Genomic DNA, 25,628 nt, shown 5'->3' on the forward strand with positions numbered 1-25,628 from the left:
CTTGGTTGAAAAAGGCTGGCATGATGTACAGGGAAAGTAGTATCTTATTAAAGATATCATAGATTTTCCAGAACATTGGTAAATAAAGTTTGTAAATACTTGCCCCAATCTTTGAAAGGATTTGGAAAGGTCCAGTTTGTTTGTCAGCAAGTTTCCATTTGAGTTGGAGTAAATAGAGGTTTGTTGTGTCCAGCTATACTTTGTCATTGATAGAGTATTCATGGGCTGGTTGTCAATGTTTATCATACTGTGTCTTCATGGATGTAGCAGCTCATTCCAATGCAGCTTTTGTCTCAGCATAGATTTTTGTCATCATAGAGGTGAAGTCCACTGATGCCGGTGTAGTTGTTCAGTGTTGTTCTGTCTGAGTGACATGTGAGTGTCATTTGTGGTTAATGAAGAATGATGTTTTCCCCATTGCTGAGTGTACATGGTTGTTGTGTTGGAAAGCTGCAAGGACCAACCATTCTGTCCAATCATCCTGTCGATAATTGATAAAGAGTCCAAGGTATTTTTTGACTTCTTGGTTGACATGCTCTATTTGTCCATCAGTCTGAGGATGGTATGCTGTTAATGCATTATACTTAATGCATAAGAGTCTGTACAGGTCATCTAGGAACTTGGAAATAAATTGTGATCCTCTGTCTGAGATGATGACCTGTGGCATGTCATATTTGGCATAGATCTCATCTTAAAGGATTTTGGCCCATCCTTCTAAAGTTAATTCGGTTGAGCAGGTGATTGGAATGATCACCTTTGAAAATCGATCAACTATAACAATGATTGCATCAAAGCTGTTACAATCCAGCAAGCTGGTAATCATGTTGACCAAGATATGGGTCCATGGTGCAGATGGGATTTTGTTAGGGTGCAAAGGAGCTGGTTGGGCTTGTGTTGATGATTTCTCTCATTGACAGACTTTGCACACCTGTACATATGTGATAATATCATTTGCCATCTTGGGCCACTAATATTCTTATAATATCAGTTCTTTGGTTTTGGCTATTCTAGAGTGACCAGCTGTGATATGATCATAGCAGGTGGCAATGATCTTGCTCTGGAGTTTCTGGTCTCTCAGGATGTAGATCTGTCTATTGTAGCAGATCATCCTCCCTTCCTTCATCATTCCTCATTCATGGTTAAGAGAGGGGGCCACTCATTGGTCCTACTTGTGGCTATTATGAGTTGCACTTTTTATGCACTCATGAATCTTCTCCTCTATTGGCATTATCATGGCTCTAAAGTGCTCAGAGCATAACAATGTTACTCCTTCATTGTCAGCCTCTCTTTGGTCATGGTCCACTCTGCAGCTGAGTAGATTGGCCTTTTTGTTGGCGGTCTCTGCTTTATGATAAAGTGTGTATTGGTATTGGCTTAATTCTGTGATCTATCTGGCCTGTTGATGGTTCAGCTTCTGAGGTTGGCAGAAGTACCAAAGATTTTGATGATCAGTCCAGATCTCAAAGACCTTGGTAGCACCGATGAGGTAGTGATGCCATTCTTCCAGGGTGAGCATGATAGCAAGGAGTTCCTTGTCATATATTTCATAATTCCATTCTGTCATGGTGAGAGCTTTCAACAGGAATGCAACTGGTCACCATTTATTATCTTGCTTTTAGGAGAGTATGGCCCCGATGGCTTCCTCACTTGAGTTGGCCTCGACTCAGAACCTCCCTTCCTGTGTCAGAATAGTGAGTACAACATCTTCAGCTAGTTGATGCTTTAAGTCGTCAAAAGTGGTCTGTTGTGAGATACTCCAAGTCCAAGGAGCATTGCTGGTTAACTGTGTCATTGGTTGGACTATTTTGCTGTAGTTTTAGATGAAATATCAGTAAAAGTTTGTGAATCTGAGGAACAACTGTAACTCCTTTTTCCTAGTTAGTTCTGGCCATTCTATTATTCCTGCAACCTTGATGGAGTCTATCTGTATGCTCTCTTCCAAGATGATAACTCCAAGGTATTCCATTTCTAGTACTTCAAACTCATATTTCTCAGCCTTGAGAAACAATTTGTGCTTCCTCATAAGGGCTAGTACTTGTCATACCAATACTCTATGCTCTTCTTTTATCTTGGATATTATTAGAATATCATCAAGGTAGACAGTGACTTTTTCAGTGGCGATGAGATCTTTGAATATATCATTCATCATCCATTGAAAGGTGGCTGAGGAGTTGGTTAGTCCAAAGAACATAACTGTCAGTTCGAACAGTCTGTGGTTTGTCCTGAATGCTGCCTTCCACTCATCTCCCTTTTTGATATGGACATTATTGTATCCTCACCAGATGTCAAGCTTTGTATAGTACCTGGCACTCCTAAGCTTATCCATCAACTCAGAAATCAGTGGTAAGGGATATTGATTTTTGATGGTCATCTCATTAAGCTTCTGATAGTCCTAGACTGGCTGAAGCTTGCTATCCTTCTTCTTGATGAAGAAGAATGGTGATGCCATGGGAGATTTGGAGAGTCTGATACATCTGCTGAACAAGTTTTTATTTAAAAACTTGTCGAGTTTTTGCTGTTTATTGATGCCAGGTGGATATATTTTACAATCCAAGTTGGCATTAGCATTCGGGATGAGCTTGATGGTGTGGTCTCAGGGCTTCAGTTCTGGTAGCTTATCAAAGCTCTCCTTTTCGAAGAGGTCTTTGAAGTCGCATGCCCAGTCAGGTACCATTTCCTTGAAGATTTTTTCTGCCTTTTGCTCATTGGTCCTGGTGGTCAAATTATTAGTGTGGTGTATGGCCCAGATGCATAGTTTTTGTTGGAGGTCTATGGCAAGAATCATTTTCCCATCCTCCAACTCTTCATCCTACTAGTCTTTGGGATCTTCATCAGAGAGTTCAAACAGGATTTTCCAACAGTGGCATCTTGCAAATGTGATCCATCTGGTCTTCCAATTGATCAATAGGTTGTGACATATGAGCCAGTCATGATCTAGGAAGATTTCTTTTGTTCCAAGGTCTGTGACAGCTAAGTCAATTTGTTCTGAGTGATCACTGATCATGAGTCTCAACTTTACAAATTTAGTAATCGAACTAGCTTGGTTCTTTATTCCATCAGCATTATATACTGGGATTGAGGCTGTGGTGGCTTGGGTTGGGAGTTTGTGCTTATTGATGAAAGTGTGATTAATAGAGCTTCTAGTACACCTGCTGTCAATTAGGGCTATTACTACATGGGTGGTATGAGATGTGAGGGTTTCAATTTGGGCTTTTGTGATTAAGTCCTGCCCAGTCATCTTGGACCTCCAAATGAACTTCTGTAGTTCTCAAAGCTCATCCAGCCACTCCAGAGCTTGGCATCTCTTGGTCTTTCTCATTCCTTCTACCATTTCATTAATGACTTCTTTGGCTCAGATTTTATGGACCTAATTTTTAAGCACAGCTTTGGCTGCTGCTTCATCCTTGGCATCTTTGATGATGTGCCAGGTCCATTCAGTATCAAATAGTTTTAGCCAGATGTTGGGGCTTGCTGCTCCTGTTCAGCCTGAAAGCATTTGAGTTTTTTTATTTTGTGATTCTTTAGTGTGCAATGTAGATAATGGGGGTATATTCAAATGCTCTGGTGCAGTAAACATAGGAGTAACTATAGAAACATTATCAGTCCAACTAGCAGCTGTTAATCACACACTATTAAAGTCCTCAGCCAGCTCAATGGAATCGCTCACTGGTCAGCCTCATCTTTTACCTCCTCCACCTTTGTTTCTTTGCCGAGTTCCTTGTTCTCTCTCTGTAATTCAGCAATCTGTGCTCAGATATCTTTCTGGATTCTCTTCTTCTTTGGATAATCCTTGGCCATGTGGCCCTTCTATCTGCAATTGAAATATTTCCCTTCCTTCTTCATACAGTCAATGTCTATTGGCTTTCTCAATCTGGTGTACATCATTCTGGTGCCTGTTTTTTGAGTGCTATAGGATGGTGAGATTATCGAGGATCCCTGTGGTTTTCTGGCAGTTGTCTCTGACTTGTTCAGAATTGGCAGTGTTATTTTCTTGGGATAGTCCTGCAACATTGATGACTTCACTTTCTGCCTTTGCTGCTCCTTGTACATTTTGATGATTTGTTCTTTCCACTCATCATAGCCCACTGGCATCAGGTCTTTGATACCAATTGCTGAAATCATCATAATGTATAAAGAGAGGACCCCCTTTTTAAGGGCTTCAACCATCCTTCTGGTGTTTCCCATGTCATTCCTAATTCTGGCGAGCTTAGCCAATCATTCGAGCTTGTTGAAGTAGTTGGTTGCTGCTTTATCTGCCATCTTGTATTCTTTGATCTTCTGCTTATATATCTCCTGCACCACAGGATCAATAAACTTGTCATTGAGCATCTGTTTAAATACAGGCCAAGAGAAGTAGTAGTAGTGTTCTCAGGCTGATGATTGGAAATTCAGAGAAATGAGTATCCACCAAGTCTTCACTTTTTCTTTGAGATAAGAGGTGGTGAAAACTACTTTGCTCATATCGGTGTCCAGGTGTCTGATGTATACCTTGAAGTATTGCTTGCAATCGATGAGAAATCGGTTGATGTCATCAGAGGCTCCTTTGAATGACTGAGGCTTCTGTAACAGATCTAGCCAGCATTGGAGCACCAAGGCATCATTAGGCAATGCATCCATAGGGTTTGGCCAATCAGTAAATAGTGGATGTTGCCAGTCAGCTGGTGGTCTGGGAAAGGAATAGAGTGAGTTGTCATCAATGACTGGACTCTCTCATAGTGGTTCATCCTTCCAGACAATTATGCTATTGTGGATCATGAATCTGAGTCATATGGCTTCAGGATCATCTTTGATCAGTTTCTTCCCTGTGCCACTCCTGATTGCTTCATTGGCAAGGGGCTGGACTCCCAATATTTGGCTTTCTTTGCCAGTCCAAGAATTTCAGTATGAGATGAGTACGTCTCAAGGTTGGAGTCAGATCCTAACAAGCTAAGTGGCTGTTGATTGTGCCAAAGTGTCAGAGTGTGAGACAGCATTTTAGACTGATAGTGCCATGTATATGGCTCTTTTTGGAGTGACAGAAGATGTCCTCAGCATTAGTCATACTAGTGTTGGAGTTTGATATGCTGCTAGCCATTAGACTTGGTCTTCAGGATGTTGTTTGTTATATTGGACTGTGGCATAGTTGGTAGCCACATATCTCAATATTTTTACTCTGTCATTAGTATCAGAATAAAGATATAATTGTCCCATCTGTGATGCTACCCAAGTGCTGTCTTGCTATAGGAAGCTTACCTCTCATTGGTAAAGCTCCTGATACTCCCGTTCTCTTGCCTCTTTTATCACTGTTGTTAATTCTTCTTCATTCATGTTCTCAGTTAGTAGATAGGACATTTCCTCTCTGGAGCATAGCAGATTGCTACTCTCAGTTTCCTTATTATCCTCCTCAGAAAAGATGGCAGACAGGTCATAAAAACTCTTCATGTCCCCTAGCTATTAGACTGTCATTTCACTGTCCTGGCTGGGTACTGGGGCCAGCAATGGAGCCTAAGGCCTCAGATTGATAGATGGTGGGTGGTTGGGCTCCGATATGTTGGTCATATCAGTTTTCTCCTGTTGCTCTTGCCATCTCCACTCACTCACAGTAGAGCTGGATGTTTCTTCTATATTCATTATTGAGTAACTGTCTGACCATCTTGCTCCCAAGGAACCCTCAGAGAGTGTGGGTGGAGATATGAGCTGTCCCAGAGACTCATAGTCTATAGTGTCTAAGAATGGACTCATCGTCACCAAATATAATGTCAGCACTTGGGGTTCATCGAGAAGGAGGATACTGTGGAGTAAGAGAATGTGGAGGGATTTTTGGTGCTGTTCCTTCTGCTGTGAGAGTTTTCTTCCTCCAGTGTCACTCACTCCAGATGCTGGTTCCAGTGCTTGGCTCTCTGAATACTGGGCTGAGGTTGGCACAGACAGGGGTGAGGACTGCTGCTCCCTCAGGATAGAGCCCATATTAGTTGGAGACATTGGTCTGATCCAGTTGAGCCCTCTCGATCTCCCACTGCTTCTCCCAATGCTGCCTGTTGTACTCTTTAGCCCACCTCTGTCTGCCTTGCTCAAGGAGATGTTCTTCAAGCTCACTACAAACTGGCTGTAGTGCAGTTTGCTGTCTCTGCTCCTCTTGTCAGAGGGCCTCATCGTAGTTGAAGGGGACATTGGTGTCCCAGGTAGGGAAGTATCTATGTATGACCTCATTCTGGACTTCTCTATTTTGATGCTCATTATTGAGCCAGTCCGAGGATGTCCTCCCCATTCTACTGCTAGTTCTAACTAAGCAGAGGGGAGAGGTGGTGGAGCTCACAGGCTGGCTTCTAGGTATTGCATATCAGGATCTCCCAGCCATCTAAGAGAGACTGAGAGAGTCTCAGGCATAGTCACTAACCCCTCCAGTTGGAGAGGCAGTGGGAGAGTTGAGAGAGAGAGACTGCTGAAAGAAGTCCTCCAGGATATCCTCGTCCTTATGGTTGGGAGGCAGCCTAGTGATCCATGAGTTTTGGAATCCTGTGAGAGGAGCATCATTGTCTCAGCTAAATCATCAGAGAGAGTATCTGTGTCTTTCTTCTTCTTGAAGGTCCTCTTGATGCATGCTGCTAGGCTCAGCTTCTGATAAGAGACTTGATAGGGGCTGGTGGGATGTTCATCGGGAGTCAGAGATATCATAGAGAGAGAGGTCAGGGGTTACATTTCATAGAATATCATAGATATGTTAGAACTTGTTATAATGTCTGATGGCCCAGGCAGTGATTGAATAGTGTCTCCAGCACAGCTGGATGATCACCAATAGTCCTAACAATGTTCCAATGATAGAAGCAAGGAGTTCAAAGAACTTGTGGTCAAAGTTTGAGTCTGATGAATTGATGGAGGGTATTCAGTTTCCTTCACACTAATAGGCATGAGGAAAGAGAAGGTGAAGCTTCGAGCTAATTGTTAGACCCAAGCATCACATGAGCAAAACTACATGATAAACAGATGTCCCTTCATACTTCGAGAGATCAACTGAGTTCACTGATGCAGTTCTGGTCAATGTGTCACAAGATCTGAAGATTGACTTGAGTATAGGATGGTGTGAATAAACTTTAGCTCGAAGCTGAGGACTACCAGCAAGAGTGAGCCTCTTTAAATACTATTATATAATGTACTATTAATACTTTATACTTATTGTGTATCTCTCTGTCCTTGTCACTCATTGTCCTTGAGTATTGTTACTATATATAAAAGGCCAATTGTATGCTTTGTTGTTAGACATCAGTTATATCAAAAAACCATGACGAGGCCTGTTGTGATGACTAAGCCTTTCCCATGGTTCTAAATGCTTGTCTTTGATGCCTTGACTAAGCATAAATAGGGGTTTTAAAAAAGAGAAAATGGAAAAAATCATAACAGGATCAGTATCTTAGTGCAAAACAATACAATAAGCAGTAGTTATATTTATTACAAGTTGAACAGTATATAAATAGGATAGCTCTTGCTGTAGTAGTCCAGCTTTAAGCTATAAGTTTATTTCACACTATCTTCTCTTGAGTCTAGCTTATCTCTGGCCTTAAAGCACTTCATCTATCAGAACACATCAAGTGGACTCTAGCATGACTGTACAAACACAATACAGCACTAGTTTATTATGTGTTCAAGTCACATGCTAGTTAAGTCTAACAATATTTAGTTTCATCCTAGTCTCATCATCCAATGATATAGAAGCTAGAATCCAAATGCTGCCATTCTGCAGTTTGATAGCAGTCAAATGTTAAACCTAACTGGCATGTGACCTAAATGTTATGATTTTCTTCATATCTTATTTCTTTTTTTTTTTATCTTATCAGAGCACTTATCTTAAGTGCTTTCCTGAAGAGCATAGGAAGGATTAGGTAATCACAACAAACAGAGCACTATTGTACTCAGTCACCTTGCCTACAGACAATTCTCCATTATCTTATCTCTGACAACTAGGCAGAATCAGCATTCTAGCACAGAATGGCATAATAAGTAGTAGTTATATTTATTACAAGCTGAACAGTATATAAATAGGATAGCTCTTGCTGTAGTAGTCCAGCTTCAAGCTATAAGTTTATCTTACACTATCTTCTCTTGAGCCTAGCTTGTCTCTAGCCTTGAAGCACTTTGCTTATCAGAGCACATTTAATAAACTCTAGCATGACTGTACAAACATGATATAGTACTAGTTTATCATATGCTCAAGTCATGTGCCAATTAGGTCTAACACTAAACATGTGATAAACTAGCACTGTATCATGTTCATACAGTCATGCTAGAGTCCACTTGATGTGTTTTGATAGGTGAAGTGCTTTAAGGTCAGAGACAAGCTAAGCTTGAGAAAAGATAGTGTGAAATAAACTTATAGCTTGAAGCTGGACTATTACAGTGAGAACTATCCTACTTATATATATTATCTGGATCATGATAAATATAACTACTGCCTATTGTACTATTCTATACTATGCTACTTGTTTTGCCTAGTTGTCAGAGAGTAGACAATAGAGGATTGTTCATAGGTAAGGCAACCAAGTACAATGACACTACCTGTCTGTTGTGATTACATAATCTCTCCCATGCCTGCAGGTAGATGCTTGAGATAAGATAGACAATCTGATAAAATAAGAGCTGAAAAATGATAAGATGAGAAAAAATTGTAACATCAAACACCTGCCAAATGACATGTCCATATGAGAAAATAGCCTTGAAAACCATTAAATGCTGGGTACTATAAGATAAAATAAAGACAAATACTTAAAAAAGATCAATCTTTTATAATATGCAAGAGATAATGTCAGAATTGCATAAATGTGAAGAAGTCAGATCCTATCTCTTGAATGACTAGTTCTGTCATTTCTGTGGCAGTAAATTGAATATTTTGTGGTAGTAAGAAGAAGAATATGGTGGATCCATAAGCATTTGAGTCACAGAGTTGACAGAACAAAGTGGCATCAATACATCATCAAATATCATCACATTCAACTGATTAGGATGAGAGCCACATGTTACAATTTTTCATCAAAACTCTAGCACTTGACTCTCATCTCATAAGGTTAAGCTGATGTTGTGCAAAATGACTTAAAATAGATGGTGTGATGGTCAGAGTTGCCATCAATAGCAGGGACCCTAGCATTCACTCTCTCAGTATTAAATTCACTATTCATCAGGGATCATTGGGCTTTCATAAGCATTAGCTTATCAAGCATCAAAAAGTCATGATTAAAGTCTAAAATCATGATATAGTCAGCCTAGAGTGTGACTAGTCAAGCTCAGAGTGCTTGAAAGACTTAGTATTAGTTTTGAAGTTCAACTAGTTTTGGAGAATATCTAAGTTAAAGTGAGCACAGTAGCTCATACCAAGTCACTATCTTTATATTGTGCCTTTAAACCCCACTAGCATGAGCAATACATCTTGCATAGCTTACTAGTCAAGAATAACCCATTTTTATACAACTTTCTTGATTTACTAAAGTCTGCAGAGTGTTTCTATCATACTCAAAATGCCTGAAGTAGTGCAGTTCTTTTGTGAAGGTGAGTCTTTTAAAATCTGTACCATATTATGTGCTCAACTGTTCTTAATGCAGAGCTGGTTTCATGTAAGTATGCACATCATATGACTGTCAGTGCCATACACTCATACCAGCATGCCAAGGTTACCTCTTGATCATATGGTATGTTCCCTTCATATTTAGTGAGAGGCACTGACTAATAAAGAGACTGATAGGCTGATTTTGTTGTCCATAACCAGTTGGTTAATTTTGCTGGATGACTCGGAAGCGAGCCGAAAGTCGGAAGCGGAGCCGATATTTGTTTGCTAAAGTCTTCTTATTGTGGGAAAATACTTATTTTTATGTACAATTGCATATATTAATCCTGAAATAATGCCACCCAAATCCTGACATCCTTACCGCTGGCCCTTGCCGCAGTACCTCTCTCTTTGATTTTCATTACATCCTGGCGCTCTACAGCCACTAATTCGCTCCATCGGTTGGAGAATTATCGGCTTCGTCGACGAGAAATGGCCAAGTTAAAATCGCAGTCGCCACAAGAATTGTACCGTGCGAGGAGACAGCGGGAGGAGAGGGTCGCTTTGCTTCCACCGGGTCTTATCAACAACGGAAATACGTGCTTTATGAATTCCGTGCTCCAGGGTGTACGTTATTCGTTGTAAAACAGGAGTTTCACTGATCCTATGCTGGCCAGTTAATTGCGACGAGGCTGCTCTCAGATCTCATATATTTCAAGCCCATCTCACCTACTGACCAGTTCCATTCTGAAACCCATCTTGCTTCACGGAGGTCGCCGTTACTCACGAATGGGGTCAAGGCCGCTGGGAAGGATAAGCAGGATTGGGTGGCTACCATGCCCATTGGGGATGTCTTTGTAAATGTAATGCTCAAGGCCTGGGATGCGCAGAGGAATAAGCGGAGGGAGAGTCAGAGTCCGAGGTGTGTCCCGTTCTAACTGTTGCTGACTGAAAGCTGATATACTTCTCAAGGGCACTTCTTGGCGTGCTCGGCCGGAAATACGACCAATACCTTGATTTTGCACAACAAGACGCCCACGAATTCATGCGTATCCTGCTTGACGCTATGCGAATGGAGGAGCTCGATGTATGTATGTCCTTCTTCTGCTGATACTCTTCTAAATGGAATCCAGGTCATAAAGAAACGGCAGCCGCCATCACCGCCCGAGAAAGCCAAGAGACGCCGCAGGCGGACACTGACCTCGTCCAACCAGAAGCAGGATGACGATGACAAGTTGCTGTCCTTTCCTGACATGATCTTTGGGGGCAAACTCACGAGCGTTCTGGTTTGTCAGAAATGCAAGCATGTATCACAGACATACGAGGACTTCAATGATCTCAGTCTCAGTATCAAACTGGAAGACTATGCAAAAGAACGCAAACGTGATCGATTAAGGAACCTAGCGAAACGGCTGACTCCTGTGTTCCCTGCGACATCTAACCTTGGCGTAGACAAGGCACCAGTGCACCGCTCGTCGTCAGCCCCACCGAGTCCTAGGGAACCAGAACATGACGAGCCTCCCATAACAGACGATCCTCGGCGGAGAAGTCTGGATGCATTGGCGGAACCATCTGTGGAGCCACATGTGGAGGATGAAATAGTACAAGATCCGACAGTCTCCGAGGGTGAGAAGCGACTCGAGTTTGGGGATCTACCGATGCCGCAGAAGAAGGATAAGGGCAAAGATGATGGATGGGCCAAGCTGGGCCGCCGATTTAGTGTCAGTGTTGGGTTAAGTAAGGCCGCCAAAGAGCGCAGGAGCCGGTCGAAAGAGAGACGATCTATCCAGGACTTTTCACGTCCAGGTACACCGTCGGCGTCAGCCAGCGAGGACGTGTCTTCTTCTGAAGGGAGACATAGCACGTCTGAGGCACCTTTGATTAATCCAGAGCACCCGGACATACGAGAAGTACCTCAACCCCGTATACGTGCCTTCTCCCCACTCCATGTCATCGGAACGCCGTTATCCAGGGCTTCGAGTACCACGTCCATCCCTCGCATTGTCAACATCACTCGAGGCAAATCTCCCAAGCCTCCGAAGCCATCTCAAGCCGAACAAGCGTATTTGCGAAAGATTCTAGCGGATGTCACGTACCAATCAGCGCCGAATCCCTTTGCTCTTCTCAACCATCTCAATGGATCCTCTTCGAGTTCCCATCACCATCCCAGTCATACGTCGCAGCATATGTGGTTGAAAATGGGTCAGCTTCTAGGTATTGAGGAGTGTTTGAAAATGTTCACTGCTGTAGAAATTCTTGATGGGGAGAATATGGTCGGCTGCAGGAGATGTTGGAAGGTCGCGAATGGGCTTTACAAACCCAGATTACAGCACGATGAAGGGGATGCTGACTCTGATAGCCTTGATAATCACGAATCACCGCCGCTTGAAGAGCCTAGGCTGCGGACGCCGTCCTCAGAGGCATCCACGAACGATCTCCCGACATCTCTATCAAGTCCAAATATTCCGCTTTACTCTCATTCAGAGTTCAGCGACACTGCAGCGTCCATCGTATCATTACCGACAACGATTGCGGGCTCCACGCCGGATTCCGTCGTGGGTCTAAAACACATATCCTCTCCAATGACCTTTACCAGCGTTAACGGTACCTCAACCCCTGGTGGACTGCCAATTCCGTCAATAGCGATGACAGAGCCACCGGGACCTGGCGATGTTCCCTCGGCCCCCTCAGACTCGGATGACGGCCCGAACGATTCATCCTTTCCAAATGGCAATGATAATACCCCTTCCAATGACATACCCCCGACTGAACTATTCGCCTCAAAACACTCTCTTTTACCTGCGCCCACATACCGTCAGTATCAAGGCCGGCGAAGTGTGGATGCTTCCGATGATAGTTCCGATGGTGGCGATAGCGAAGCCACGTCTGGAGAGTCTGGGTCTGCACCGAAGGCCCCCATTAAGAAAAAGCCAAAACCGGTCATCATGCGCCCCGCGTACAAGCGATACCTCGTTGCGACTCCTCCGCCTGTCCTCGTCGTCCATCTGAAACGCTTCCAGCAGATCTCCAAGACGACGATGATTTCCTTTTCAAACGGCTTCAAAAAATTGGACGATTATGTGACGTTTCCCGAGATCTTGGATTTGACGCCTTTCCTTGCGCCCAAGAAGGAGGATTTCTACGACCGAGGGTTCAAGTCACACACAAAAGAGATGGAGAGATGTTTATACCGCCTGTATGCGGTGGTGGTGCATATCGGTAACATGGTGAGTACTATTTGTGCCCCAGGAAGAAAGGAAACTGACGGGATTATAGCTGGGAGGCCACTATATTGCTTATACTGCCCTTCCAAACTCAAGTCCTGGGGAGGACAGTTTGAAGACGCCCACTTCTGCTGATTCAACGCCCCAGAGATCGCATAGACAATGGGCTTATATTAGTGATACGATTGTTCGACTGACGACCTTGGAAGAAGTGCTCAAGGCCAAGGCGTACATATGCATGTACGAGCGGATATGACCCATCGTTTGCATACCTAACTTATTATCTTTCGGACTGTTCATGTAAGTAACCATTGTAACACAAAATAGAAAAATGCGCATTGTAAACGATAGTAATTGGAACCGCGCTCCGATTCCTTTCAAGTCGTATATTTATAGCAGTGTTCGACGTGAATGCGGGTTCCATGAGTAACATGGCCAGGTGGTGTAATGCGGTCTATAACCTCTGCGCATGGAATATGGTGGATTTATATCAGTGGATTGATCTGGGGCCATCATACCTCACTAGCACTCCTAGACACCTTGCCATTCATTTTTACTTCGGTCTATACATATGTGGGTCATTTGGTAAAATCTGAAACAAAGGGAAATGCAGTGTTGTACAGCGTGTCATAGCACTAACTTGCTGGGCCTCTACCCATTGGGTATGAAAATGAGCAGTCACTTTCAGACGGCAACTACAGTGCATCTGCAGGCACCAGGCTCATCGACCTGGTCCAGTGAGCCTATCCCGTAGTGAGATAGTCTGATTTGCGACTGCTTTTTCTCTGCCGTACTGCACACTCCTAGGTAAAAAATATTGTCCAACCATATCGATGAAATATTTTGTCTATACTGATGATGAGTTCTTAATGAAGAACTTCCTACACCAGGAATCAGATTAAAATAGAGGAAAGACTAAACTGTCAATGGTGATAAGAACACAGGCAACAGAAATTCGGTCGTTTACAATCTTGTGCGTACAGCGGTCGTTAGCACATAATAACGGAATATACCCAAAAAGGCGTGGTAGCATGGCCGAGTGGTCTAAGGCGCTGGAATTAGGTTCCAGAGTCCTATTATATAATCCAGTCCTCCGGGGCGTGAGTTCGAACCTCACTGCTATCATTTTGTTGCTATTTTCCAGTAGTGTAAACTTTTGAATTCCCAGGAACCCAGTCATGATTCACTAGTGCCCACTTGGTCCTCATGAAAGTTCCAGGCAGGGCTGATATCAATAACTTGTTGTTTGACTGTTTTTTATATATTAGCAGATACTTAAATAAGTATACACTCTTTTTAGTATTGAGAAACCATGTGAGCAGTTTGCGTTAGCAAACCGTTCATCATGTCCACTTACCGCCCGTAACCACGTATTATGTGTCCTTGGGGGGGAAGGATATCATGAGATGGTAGGGTATACGACAATCATAAGCAATAGATGGATGTTTAGTAGATCAACTTGAAGATCTCGTGCGACACCAGCGAGACATTTGGTTTTCGTTACTCCTGAGACGTGTATATCTTCCGGAGCTGGTCCTCGGTAGCTCGTTCTTCGCAGATAGGATATGCCTCTGTATATTTCAACGTAGTGCGATTGCATGGTACACAACACATGTTCACACGGAGTCGCGCAGAGGGTCGTGTGCTCTTTTTGGCACATCGGACTCGAGAAGTAAGACGTCTCTTCGACTTCTTCATCGCTCTTCTCTGCATCGTCCGTTGCCGCGCCATATTGAAAGGGTCGACGTCAGGACCGGGGGATGTCAGGAAGAAGGGACTACTCACAATTGACGGCGACAACTTGAGATACTCTGGGTCTTCAAAGTCGCAGTTCTTCCTAGAAGACATCTTTGGTTCCAGGGAAGTATCGCATGCGATCGAGTTAAAAGGGACCACTGCTGAAGATCGTTTTGAAGGGCAGTGAGTTCTTGTCTGGCGGAAGCTATGAGCAACCAGTGAGGCTTGATTTTGTTTGGAATATGACGGCGAAGCGTAAACATGACTCTCTGCCGTTTTCGATAGCCTCCGTCTTCCTTTCTTCTTTCCCTAGCAAAGCTACTTTTATCATGTCTAACGAACGATCTGCTGGTGAAACAAGTTCACGAAACCACCGGTTTCTCCTCTGGTGAGCTAGTTATGAGAAAATGAAGTGCACGATGCAGATCGGTATGGATAGGACACAAGCAAGGCAAAGAAGACAGCGCTTGGGGCCGTCTTTGAAGTGGCGAGTACCCATGGTCCATATGCAAGAGGCTACGCAATCTGATAGGGCTTGATGGTGGTCATATGTACTGTTGATTTGCCTTGATTGTGGCGACAAGAAGTTCCTAGAATTACTTTCAATCATAAGTTAACAAGGAAGATTCGGATAGCCGGTACAACGTACCTAGTCTTTGTCCGTAGGCTGTCAAAACTCAGTCAGTACTTACCTGGTTGGATTTCCAAGTGAATTTTCACCCCTCCATGGACCATATTCCAAGCAACGTAAATGGTATAGCTACATAAGATTTAAAAAAGGATACAATATGCAGAGTCCGCTGATTCAATCGTAATCATAATCATATATCATCACTAGCAGTTGAAATCTTCTTCAGTAGATCTTGATAGTCCATAGCTAGTTTCGTGAGAGTCTTACTCCTCACTAGATAGACATGCAAAAAGCATCAGCATCACGAAACTCAAGTGGATCCGTTACCAACATACCAAATTGTGCCAACACAACGTCCTTGAGTAAATCTCGCTTCGACAAGCCGACCACATAAGGCGACCAGGTAACCTCCCGATGCTCATCTGCCGAACGCCTAGGCACATAGACATAAGCACCTGTAGGTGCCTCCCAGGGAGCAGACTCACCAATACACAGGTCCACATAGCTCCTTGATTAACTCCTCAGCCTTGCCCCTGAATCCCTCATCCGCGATCTTCTTCGAATACAACAGCAGTGCCTGCTTATACTCCGACGGACTATCTAACAATTTGGCAGAAAGTAACCGTGTCTCCAGATGTCCCAATGTTAATGCGGTTCCCCACCAAGATGGTCTTGCTTTCTCTGCCGCACTTTCATCAGGCGACTCGCTTACACTTGCCTCCAGTGCAACCAACACACCGCGATTCGCGGACTGTGCTAAGGAACGCTGTCTTCCAGGCCAAACATCAGAGCCGCTCGACCACCATCGGTCCGCAACCTTCACCCAAGTGGAGAGTTGTGGATCATACGAATAAACGATACCATTAGAAAAGTTGAAGATTGGACAGCCGTTGGCGCGGGTCGTGGCTGAGGAGATGGTAACATTGGCTGATAGAAGTGGGGCAATAGATACTGGAGGAAAGAACGATGTCTGTTTATTCACGGACCTGTATTTGGGGTGAGACGGCACGGGCACCGGCAGGAAAAGATAACGCACCAAGAGTACACCTGACCAGACGCGGTGATGACTAGCAGCGAATTCTTCACGCCATCCAGGAAAGAACAAGGTGAACCAAGGCACAAATTCGGCATAATCCTAGAGTCAGGTCAAAGAAGGATACGCAGTAACGAGAGGTAGAATGATGGTACCTTCTTCCGGTATGAGAATAAACGTTTACCGAGCCATCTTGCATAGCAACAGCACAGTAGGACGACGTCGCTTTGATGGCCAACGCCGGCGAGGACAAGTAGTCCAGCCAGAGCGTCTGCTTACCACTCACAAACGACACCTCCGACAAGCCTATAAAAGATCAAGTATTATACCAAAACGAACGGGGTAAGGACACACCGCTTTCTTCCGAGTTCGTGCTTTCAAACAGGCAGTCACTGCCATCTACCTCTGTCGTCGACCTAGTCAAGATGGCAGGAGTTGGCAGAATAGCACCGCTTGAGCCCCATGTCGAGTGAATAGCCATTCCTGAATTTGTAATCTCTGTGATAGGTATGTTGTGACGAGGACGATCCCCTCCCAAAGTTCTGAACACCGGCCGAGAGTCTTCATCTTCATCTGATGCCTTTCTTTTTCCCTTGTTCGGAGACATATCAAACGCGTCAATCGGCACGCCCATATCTATATCCGCATGCCGGGATCTGTAGCTAGGCGCTTCAAAAGGTTGCTCGTTTGGAGTTGGGAAGAAAGACTGCTCGTTCGGAGAAGGGAAAAACGACGTAGTTTGCGACTGATGAGGAGGAGAATCAACAGCCATCTTGGTCTCCTGTATAGGTATCAAAGATGCTCGCTTCGGTCCGGTCATCGGTGTGGCGCCGTTGGCTGCAGCGGGGACTTGTGTAAGGCCTACACGTTTTTTGTTGTTTCGTTTGGCCACGAGCATGTTGACCCGTTCACCGCCGCTCCCATTAACTTGGTTGTCAAATCCGGCAGTCTGTGAATGAGGGTGTGAAGAAGATGGCGTGGAAGGGCTTTGCGTGGGAACGTGGGAATATCCTTTGGGGATGGGCGGCGGTACAAAGCCAAACTTCGACAAGTATTGATCTTGGACTGAATGCGGAGCGATGCCCTCGAGTTCATCCGGTTCGAAGTTGAATACCGCTATTGTTCCATCTGACGATGCAGCATACAGAGTTAGCCCATCCCAAGACCTTGTTCTTGCGTGAGACAAATTACAACTTCAGGCATGTCGAAACTCACCAATTTAGATCCATAATTTGCCTTTCAAAAACTTCCTTGGCAACGATAAGTGGTCGGGCTGTTTTTGTCTGCCATACTGATACCGACCGGTCATCGGCTCCTAGAGCGACGACGGAACAGATATTTGAGGTCGAAACAGGCTGATTTGGATTTCTTAAGAATATATGTGGATTGTAGGCCTGAGATGACTATAAGAACGGTAACATGACTAGGTGAGAGGGAAGCTCACCGCGACTTCAACAGTATTCTCGTGGCCGACTAAGCTAATCTCGGACGTCCATGTGTTTCGCGTAATTACCGCAGCAATGAATACAAATCCTTTATTATTCGTTGCATTCGAGGCAGTAATATGAGCACCGTCCGGTGACCAACTAACTTATATGAGTAGGTATCAGCAGAGATGGAAGGTGGGATACCGACCTCAGCCTCCTGAAAAAAGTGCTCCCCGGAGAATCCTCAAATGGCTTCGTCACTTCAGCTTCAAGAGACCAATCTGTTGTTCTCCAGATCTTGACAGAACGATCATCCGACTGTGTTGCCAAAAACTCGCCTACAGGATCCCAGCATACACCCTTGACGAAGCCCTGGTGCTGATCGAGTTTCCGGAGACGCTCTGGAGAACCTCAATAACTTTCCAAGGAACACAGGCTGATACTCACCCAGTGTATATCCGCACCAGACGATAACCTGCGAGTCCAATCCTACCGAAGCGAGATAGCGATCTCCAGGGGACCAGGCCACATCAGTGACATCTAGAATAGTCTGAAACGCGGCTCAGCGCAAAAACAAGACAGCGCACCACTCTCGTGCCCCGGCAAACGCTTCATGGGTCTCCAACCTTCAACATTGACTTCGTCAGAGCCCCAAACCTTTCCGCGAGCGCTCCTACACCCACGTCAGAAGAGGCCGTCCCGGAAGAGAGAACCCTACTTACGGATCGAGGTCCCAAATCATGACAATCTCGTCATCGCTACCACTCGCAAGCCATCTCCCAGAGTGAGCCCATCGCACACACAAGACCGGACCAGTGTGCATCGATAACGTGCATAGCGACTTTGGTGGCTTGTTCGAAAGCTCAGATGCCGGAACCAAAATCGGTTTGGTGCTCCATATTCGTATTTTGGCGTCCAGCCCACCGGTCGCAATACGAGAGCCATCAGGGTGGACATGTACAGAGAAGATAGAGAGCCGTTTCGCGGAATCGCTTTTCCCAGATGAATCCCCGTGCATCACCCATGCTGGTTTCGTGAAATGCATGTCAGGCAACAATTCCGGTACTATTGCCTTCGAGTTCGGTTCCTATGGGATGCTTTATATGTACAAGATGAAGAAAATCAGAGCCAAACACGCGGAATGTCTACCAAGGGATACCGAAAATTTGAAGGGTAAGCGTTGCAGTGGAAGCTGAAAACGGTCTTCATTTGAATTGCCGGATATGAAAAGTTTTTTATTTAATCAATTTCCTTTCTTTGACTACTACCTCCCATCTTCGTATGTCACCCCAGACTAAGAAAACTTTTGACTACTTAGGCCAAACATTCATTGGACACTCGCTCAGCCCAGAGGAATGAAAATCCACCCTGGTGCTCATACACGGTACTGGGGCTTCACGTCAACCGACTTGCGACCCTTGAATATTGTGTACCGGCGGATGAAGTTGAGGGCTCTTTCCTTTTACTGATCCCACATTTAAACCTAGGTGCGACTCTATTATGACTGTAATTTTCAACGCCAAACAGCTGCTCGTGTTCTCAATGGACCATGTCGACGGTGTGAGTACCAGCTCTGGCGGCCGCAGATGTTTCCCCCACGAGTACTTAATGATAATGGTTCAAATAATCACTCGGTGGAATTACCATCATTCATACATGCTACTCAGATCGTCTCTGGTATCCTACATGACAGTGCCTTAATGTCTCTATTTCCCTGAGCCATATGCCACAACGGTATGTTTACGTCCTGTCCCCTCCATTTCTTTGGGGCATGTTATTGTATCCTGCGTCAAGTGTACTTATTGTTAATGGGTATGATTTTGTGCAGGCCTCAAACCGTTGCTCTGACTAGTTATACCAGAACAAATGAAGACGTCGAGTGCTTCAGGGTTTGTCGGTGAACACTGAACGTTGAATCTTTCTGTCGAACCAGCCTCCTGTATGTTCGACCGGGAGAACATATGGAACAATCCGTAGAGCCAAGGAGTTTTCATTTCCGGTTCCCGTGTTGCTTTTATCTTGGCACTGGACGTGACTCATATACATTCTGCGTATGAAGCTGGGCCCAAGTTTTCCTTCGGGACTTCGCACAATGTCGGTAGCTTCCCCTCTCTCCTTCCTCCCTAGGTCTGATGACGCCAGTACAGCTCCTTTCAGTTCTGAGCGCAGTCTCTACTTGCGGGCGCTGCCAACGTTCTTTAACGACCATTTCACGCTCCTCTTTGTTACCTGGGTATTCTTCCTCGTCTCTGTGTACAACCCATACCTTTCTTCGAACTTCCAATCCTGACCGAATCGACTAAATACCCAAACAGGCCGTAGATGACAGATCATTCCAACACCGAGCCCAAGTATCTGAACTTCATAGCCTAAATACGGCCGTATGTCAGCTGGCAATGGGAGTGCCTTTTCCAATCACGATAAGGCGGGTCCATCCTGGTCATCCCAAATTCCATGAGTTGACTTCGGCTACACCAGAGCTGCTATTCCCGTTTTGTCGCTTTGAATATAACCGCCACTCACTACACCGCACGGCCTCTATTGTGTTGCTTCCGGCTGTTAACCACATCGGTGACAGTCGTGGAAAGAAAATAAGAATCACAGAACGCATGCTGTTCTGTCATTATTGCATTGAGTTAGAACCTCAGCGACCTATACTGCATAATTCGATTGCTATCGTCATCGATAGATGTATTCCTTTGGCTCTTTCCGTTGCTTCTATCCTTCTGAATATCGAGAGCGGCTGCTTCTGATTGTGATAAATGATCCACGGTTTCTTTTTGCGATCCTGGTTTTGAAGTACTCTACGGGTTCTGCGTAATTGAGAACTTGGGACATATATGACACCACCTGGCCATCGACCCGTTCCTTCCACTTTTCGGATGATTGTCATTTTCGAGTCTCCTGCGGAAAGCAACGTTGTCGATTATCGGTCTTTCCGGGATCACTTTGGGGTCCTCCACCGACTGGTGTCATCACAGATGAAGTAGTAGCCATAATGTCTAATAAAGGACTGCACAGGCCATCTTCTGCGCAAGTTCTGTCTCCCACTTATACGCATTAATATGATCTCAATTGCCCTAGTCAAGGTTTTTTTTTTTTTACCTTCGGGGGACCTTAAGACCTCATGACTTGTTCCACGGGATCACGAGTGAGCCACATTATTTTCCATCTTTGTCTTTGTACAGGGCCCTGAAAGGCATATCGCCGCGCCGTATAATCTTCCGAAAGTGCAGAAATATGGGCCGCAAGGCTGGACGATATTCCTTTGCTTTTCCTTCCCTACTCTCAATTGCAGGAGAAAATGGCAGCTGAGAGCCTTCGCTTTCTGTCGTGCATTCGGCGACAGTTCTTGCCGTCGGAGCACAAAGAGACAGGACCATATGGGTCTGGTTCAATTCAGACACGGTGGCCACCATCGCTGAGGTTTTTGGACTTAGTCGCAAGGGTCGAGGGTGAGTCTTATTGCGCATTTCCACGCTCTATCGTTGAATAGACCGAGGGTCTCGGCTTTTGCAACTCCGCCGTGCTACACCTATCTTAGCGACATTCCCATACTTGCATTCATACATGTCTTCTTTTCCCACTGCTCACACTCCGACTGCGATCGTTTTCCGTGATACGAGATAGGGTAACGCTCCTGCGACTTCCTGCATTTGAATAGGCATTTTCCCTACCATATCTGGACGTAATGACGATCTTCACAGACGTCGATATACGAGTGGAAGATAAGGGCTTGGCCTCAATTAATGTGAGTTCCCAAATAGCGTCGGTTTCTAAATAACCTGTGGGATGGTTTGTGAATCAAGGATGGTGGCGTCAACATGAGTTCTCCCGTGATGGTTAGAACACTCCGAGTCCCTTGCGACCATGAAGAAGAGTGATAAACTCAGGCTTCATATATACGACAGTTGAACCATGTCTTGTGGAGGCTGATATTTTTGTAGCGATTGTTGAGCAATTGTGTCAAATATGTCATCCTTGTGGGTCCATGATATAATACAGTAATTCAATTTATTTCTGTGATAATCATACAAACGTTAATCGTATTCCTCGTCCTGCAGGTTTCCGTGACGCTACAATACGGGCGCGTCGCCCATCATTTTTTTGAAAACAAAATATCCATGTGGGCAGGACTTAGCGCTCAGCTCCGGTCGCGACTAGACGATAAATTACATCCTGTATTTCTTCTTGATGGCTGTCCAAGCGGGCTTGGCATCTGCGTTACGTTGCACAAACTGGTCCATGTCAGTTTCAGGTATTCGGTTGACGTCCACACGGTTCCAGTAACGAGGCATCACAAACGTGATATCACGAGCGTCGCGGTCCTGTCGGCTGCTAATTAACAGCGGCAGAGGAGGTCAGAGAGGAAACAAGAACACGAGCATAGAGGGCGTACATCATCCAGCTCTTCAGCTTTGCTCGCACGAATTCGGAAATAGTCAAGAAGGGCACACCGTGTATCTTCATGACTGTGCTACCATCTAGACGACGAGGCCCCGTTTCGCCTGCTGGGAGGATTTCGATCTTATGCGGGATAACACTGTCAACTGGCGTGAACTACGTCCCACCGGTAAACGGTACTCACTTCTATCGCGGGGATTAGTCGACGATAGGTGACATGGAGTCTAAAAACGGAATGGTAGGTTAAATGTATTACAGGACAAATAATAAGATGTCTCACCTGTTTGTCCATGGTGACTGGACAAGGGTGAAATGTTCACTTGTGACGACCGCGTCGCGGACACGACGAAACGGGTGCGCCTGAGTCTGGCCGCCTTCTACAATGCAGAAAATCTCCTACGGACAGGAGGGGGAAATTGTATAAATATTTGATACAAGAGGAACATCATAGAGTAGACGTACATCGCTGTGAGGCTGATTTGCGAGGCACGCCGTCAATACGCTGCCATGGAACGCGTGGGGTACACCGCTGGCGCGGAGAAGGGTAGAAAGGGCATTAGCGGCCTCCAAAAGTCTTCGAGTCTCGGACATTATGGTAGGAAAGGATAGAATGAGGATGTCAAGCACAGGACATGTTACGGCGGATGCTAGGGTGGGGAAGAAAAGGGTATCTAGTTATATGTAATGGAGCCGTGAAGAGCCTCAGGCCCGGAAAAAGAATGGTCAACAGATATGATCTTGACTGCCATCTTTGCTAAAATCGGGATTCGCCGATCGCACAGGGCCCAGCACGTTGTCACAACGTTTCTAATCAGCTGTGAAGACCTCAGCACAAAATGACCCGGAATGAGATAAGGAAAGTTGACTTTTGCAGTCGAATAAACTCAAGATCCGCATAATGAGGTTAGCAGGCAATGAAGAAGTGGATATGTATGGTGTTTCGGTATGTTTTCCAAAATTCGGCAACCAGCTCCGATACCCCGACACCAAGTTTTTCTTTGGAGGGACGGGAGACAAAATTGAAAAATAGACATAGACGTTCTCTTCTACCTACCAGCTCTGATTCCGTCAGAAGGAACACACAGACTATTCTGATTCCGTCCCCAGATCCGTATGCGACTCGCGGTGATCTTGAGCAAATTGGAATGCGGGGGTGGGGAAATTCAGACGTGACAGGCCGTGACATCCTGCGGTCCCAGTTGGGAAATTCTAGGCCTCGGTGACATGCGGCATCTTTCCATCAGCCAAAAGCAACTTCAAATTTTTGAAGAAATTCCCGTCGTTGTGGTCGTCGACAAGCTCTGCGCGACGAGGATCCTGTCCTTCGCGTATGCATACAAGTGCCTGCAGGCAATTGTACAGCCATGTAGTCGCTCGACGTACGGCGATGAACAGCATACAGACGCCCGCAGCCGCTCGTCGTTCAATTTTCACACAATATCACAGGAAGGGTACTGAAGACACTAGTCATGGTTCAGCACGACGTCAAAAGAAGGACTTTTTTCTGTCTTCGCGCGCTTTAGGGGCTCGGTATCTTCGCTGGCCTACTCGAGAGCACCTGGACGGATGTGAGCCGACCGAGCCCCAAGAACAGCTGGCAAAGGCGGATATCCTGGAGAAAGTCATGAAGGGGCGCCAGCCATCGGATCTTATGTTGAGATGTATGTCAAGATTATCTCTGTTTTGCTCGTATGCTGAGAGAACCTTGTAAGGTACTGTCCTGGATGCGGGGGGTAACACTAATCATCTTCACTGTCTTCTTTCATTCTAATCTTACTCTATTCTCTATTCTTGGAAGGAAACGTGAAAACAATATCTGGCCAATTCAAAAAGAGTGATTTGAGCGCAGAACATCGGCTGAATGTGAGTAGCCTGCCTTGATCACATTGCACGAGCTGACACGGCGAGGGACAGCCTCGTGATCTCCGTAAAATTGACTCGAGGGTTCCTAATCTTGTTCCTACTATTCTTGTACGAAAGGAGGCCATCCTTGTACGTGTTTCACCCTTGTTCGCAGTCGCGTGACAACTAAGGGCGGTATCGTTCCTAGGTTAACATTCTTCACGTCCGAGCGCTCGTGAAAGCTGATGCCGTCGTTTTGTTCGACACATATGGGTCCGCTGATTCGCGACTGCACTCGGTGTTTCTGTATCATCTGGAGGTATGTCATGTACTATCATGAGTGGAAGTATAAAGTCACATAATGTCCCGCAGCACAACCTTAAGATGAAAGGCTCCGGACTGCCATATGAATTTCGGTTCGCTACCTTCATCCCACATCGACTGACTTTTCGTTAATTAAAACCCTTCAGGGCCCTGGAGTCCATTCTCCTTTCAGTCCTTAGTGCCTTAGAAGCTGAGATGGTATTCATCCGGAACCTTGTCGGCGGTTTACTCGCCGAGTTGGAAGACGACATTGACCACGACAGCCTTAAACGCCTTCTGCACTATTCTAGACGACTGGCTAGTTTCCAGAGTAGGGCGAAGCTTGTACGCCACTTTTCTCGTTATCCCAGGATCCGCCTTGACGGCTGTTACAGGTTGAGCAAGCTTTAGAGGAAGTTCTAGAGCAAGGTACGCTTTGCGCACCCTTCGGTGAGAAATTCGAACTCTGACTTTTTTAGATGAGGATCTGAACGCTATGTATCTTACCGACAAGAAGAACGGTAACGACCGTGAAATCGACGATCACGAGGAACTCGAATTTCTATTGGAATCGTTTTCCAAGCAGGTCGAAGAAATTGTGAGCGAAGTAGGTAACATCGATGTAAGTTTCTCATCGAGTTATCAATGCCTTTATTCCTCATTGTCAGCTAGACAAACGTGGAGTCGACTCAAGAAATTGTCGAATTGATCCTAGACTCTAATCGTAATTCTCTGCTTGCGCTTGACCTACAAGTAAGTTTCTATGGTAAAAATCTTGACATCGTTAATGTGTATATGCAGGTCTCAATCGCTACTTTTGGTGTCGGCACGGGGGCATTTTTAGCAAGTCTCCTAGGCATGAACGTAAGCCCTTTCGCAGAACACAAGCCGATTGACATATCCCTGATGTCTCTACTTCTTTTCTTAGTTAACAAATCACTTTGAAAGTCATCTGTGGGCATTCTACGGCATGACAGGCTTCACCTCCATCGTGGCCGGTTGTGTGGCATGGGCTGGGCTCCGGAAACTCGCCAGAATGCGAAAAATTGGTCTTTCTTCTAACAGCGGCAAGCGCAAAACGAAACCTTGGCTACCTCTTCCTCTTAGAGCGCGAAAATCGGACGGATGGTCGTAACATCTAATGCAGACATTTAGACCGTAATTGACATGTGTATAATCTTCTTCTTATCTACACCATCTCATTGGCTATATACTAATTTATTCCCTCTGCTATGCTGGCCCTGAAACAGGCGCTCTGTAGAAGACGAAAGATGCATGGAACAAGCGGTGGAAGGCTTTCAAGTGCACACGAGAGGATCCCTGTCCATCATATCCTGAGATCAGTGACATCGATTGTTTATCAGATCTTCCCAAAGGGTCTGGTCCAACTTTTAACGGACAGCATTCGCACTACCTGTGGAGCGGTAGATCAAGCAACCCATACTGAAGAGAAATAAACAATGCAACTAGCGAGCCGACTTCGTACATGATACCCGACTGTAAAATCTGCATCTGAAGA

The 25,628-nt window shown here is 45.2% G+C and overlaps 5 protein-coding genes and 1 non-coding gene across 6 annotated transcripts; 4 read left to right on the forward strand and 2 right to left on the reverse strand.

Moving 5' to 3' along the window:
- The first annotated feature begins 9,864 nt into the window (after window positions 1-9,864).
- Window positions 9,865-13,102, forward strand: BT62DRAFT_948824 (cysteine proteinase). The gene is made up of 5 exons (XM_043188087.1): window positions 9,865-10,135; window positions 10,186-10,430; window positions 10,481-10,595; window positions 10,642-12,735; window positions 12,785-13,102. The coding sequence occupies exons 1-5, from the start codon at window positions 10,001-10,003 to the stop codon at window positions 12,986-12,988; spliced, it is 2,793 nt and encodes a 930-aa protein (XP_043040480.1). The 5' UTR covers window positions 9,865-10,000; the 3' UTR covers window positions 12,989-13,102.
- Window positions 13,103-13,757: 655 nt separating this feature from the next.
- Window positions 13,758-13,857, forward strand: BT62DRAFT_t70. The gene has a single exon. It is a non-coding gene; the product is annotated as a tRNA-Leu (tRNA).
- A 1,347-nt stretch (window positions 13,858-15,204) lies between these two features.
- BT62DRAFT_993827 (histone transcription regulator 1) lies at window positions 15,205-18,754 on the reverse strand. The gene is made up of 12 exons (XM_043190434.1): window positions 18,283-18,754; window positions 18,148-18,233; window positions 18,008-18,100; window positions 17,769-17,961; window positions 17,578-17,719; window positions 17,349-17,527; window positions 16,488-17,299; window positions 16,289-16,439; window positions 16,137-16,235; window positions 15,586-16,086; window positions 15,436-15,533; window positions 15,205-15,373 (listed from the first exon to the last, which is right to left on the reverse strand). Exons 1-12 carry the CDS (start codon window positions 18,603-18,605, stop codon window positions 15,291-15,293), a joined length of 2,760 nt encoding a protein of 919 aa, XP_043040481.1. The 5' UTR covers window positions 18,606-18,754; the 3' UTR covers window positions 15,205-15,290.
- An 820-nt stretch (window positions 18,755-19,574) lies between these two features.
- BT62DRAFT_931560 (uncharacterized protein) lies at window positions 19,575-19,864 on the forward strand. Its single transcript, XM_043186156.1, has one exon. It carries the CDS (start codon window positions 19,653-19,655, stop codon window positions 19,848-19,850), a length of 198 nt encoding a protein of 65 aa, XP_043040482.1. The 5' UTR covers window positions 19,575-19,652; the 3' UTR covers window positions 19,851-19,864.
- Window positions 19,865-21,539: 1,675 nt separating this feature from the next.
- BT62DRAFT_931562 (uncharacterized protein) lies at window positions 21,540-22,891 on the reverse strand. Its single transcript, XM_043186157.1, has 5 exons — window positions 22,427-22,891; window positions 22,245-22,360; window positions 22,149-22,188; window positions 21,960-22,087; window positions 21,540-21,898 (listed from the first exon to the last, which is right to left on the reverse strand). Exons 1-5 carry the CDS (start codon window positions 22,553-22,555, stop codon window positions 21,733-21,735), a joined length of 579 nt encoding a protein of 192 aa, XP_043040483.1. The 5' UTR covers window positions 22,556-22,891; the 3' UTR covers window positions 21,540-21,732.
- A 460-nt stretch (window positions 22,892-23,351) lies between these two features.
- Window positions 23,352-25,244, forward strand: BT62DRAFT_893735 (Mg2+ transporter protein cora-like protein; the record flags this gene model as incomplete). The annotated part of the gene is made up of 12 exons (XM_043183157.1): window positions 23,352-23,625; window positions 23,677-23,697; window positions 23,763-23,827; window positions 23,879-23,956; window positions 24,015-24,125; window positions 24,179-24,222; window positions 24,277-24,454; window positions 24,505-24,538; window positions 24,589-24,731; window positions 24,782-24,862; window positions 24,911-24,973; window positions 25,038-25,244. 12 exons carry the CDS (start codon window positions 23,352-23,354, stop codon window positions 25,242-25,244), a joined length of 1,299 nt encoding a protein of 432 aa, XP_043040484.1.
- Between the last annotated feature and the right edge of the window lie 384 nt (window positions 25,245-25,628).

Source organism: Guyanagaster necrorhizus (genome assembly GCF_019112545.1).
Source record: "Guyanagaster necrorhizus MCA 3950 unplaced genomic scaffold BT62scaffold_11, whole genome shotgun sequence".
NCBI classification, from domain to species: Eukaryota; Fungi; Basidiomycota; class Agaricomycetes; order Agaricales; family Physalacriaceae; genus Guyanagaster; species Guyanagaster necrorhizus.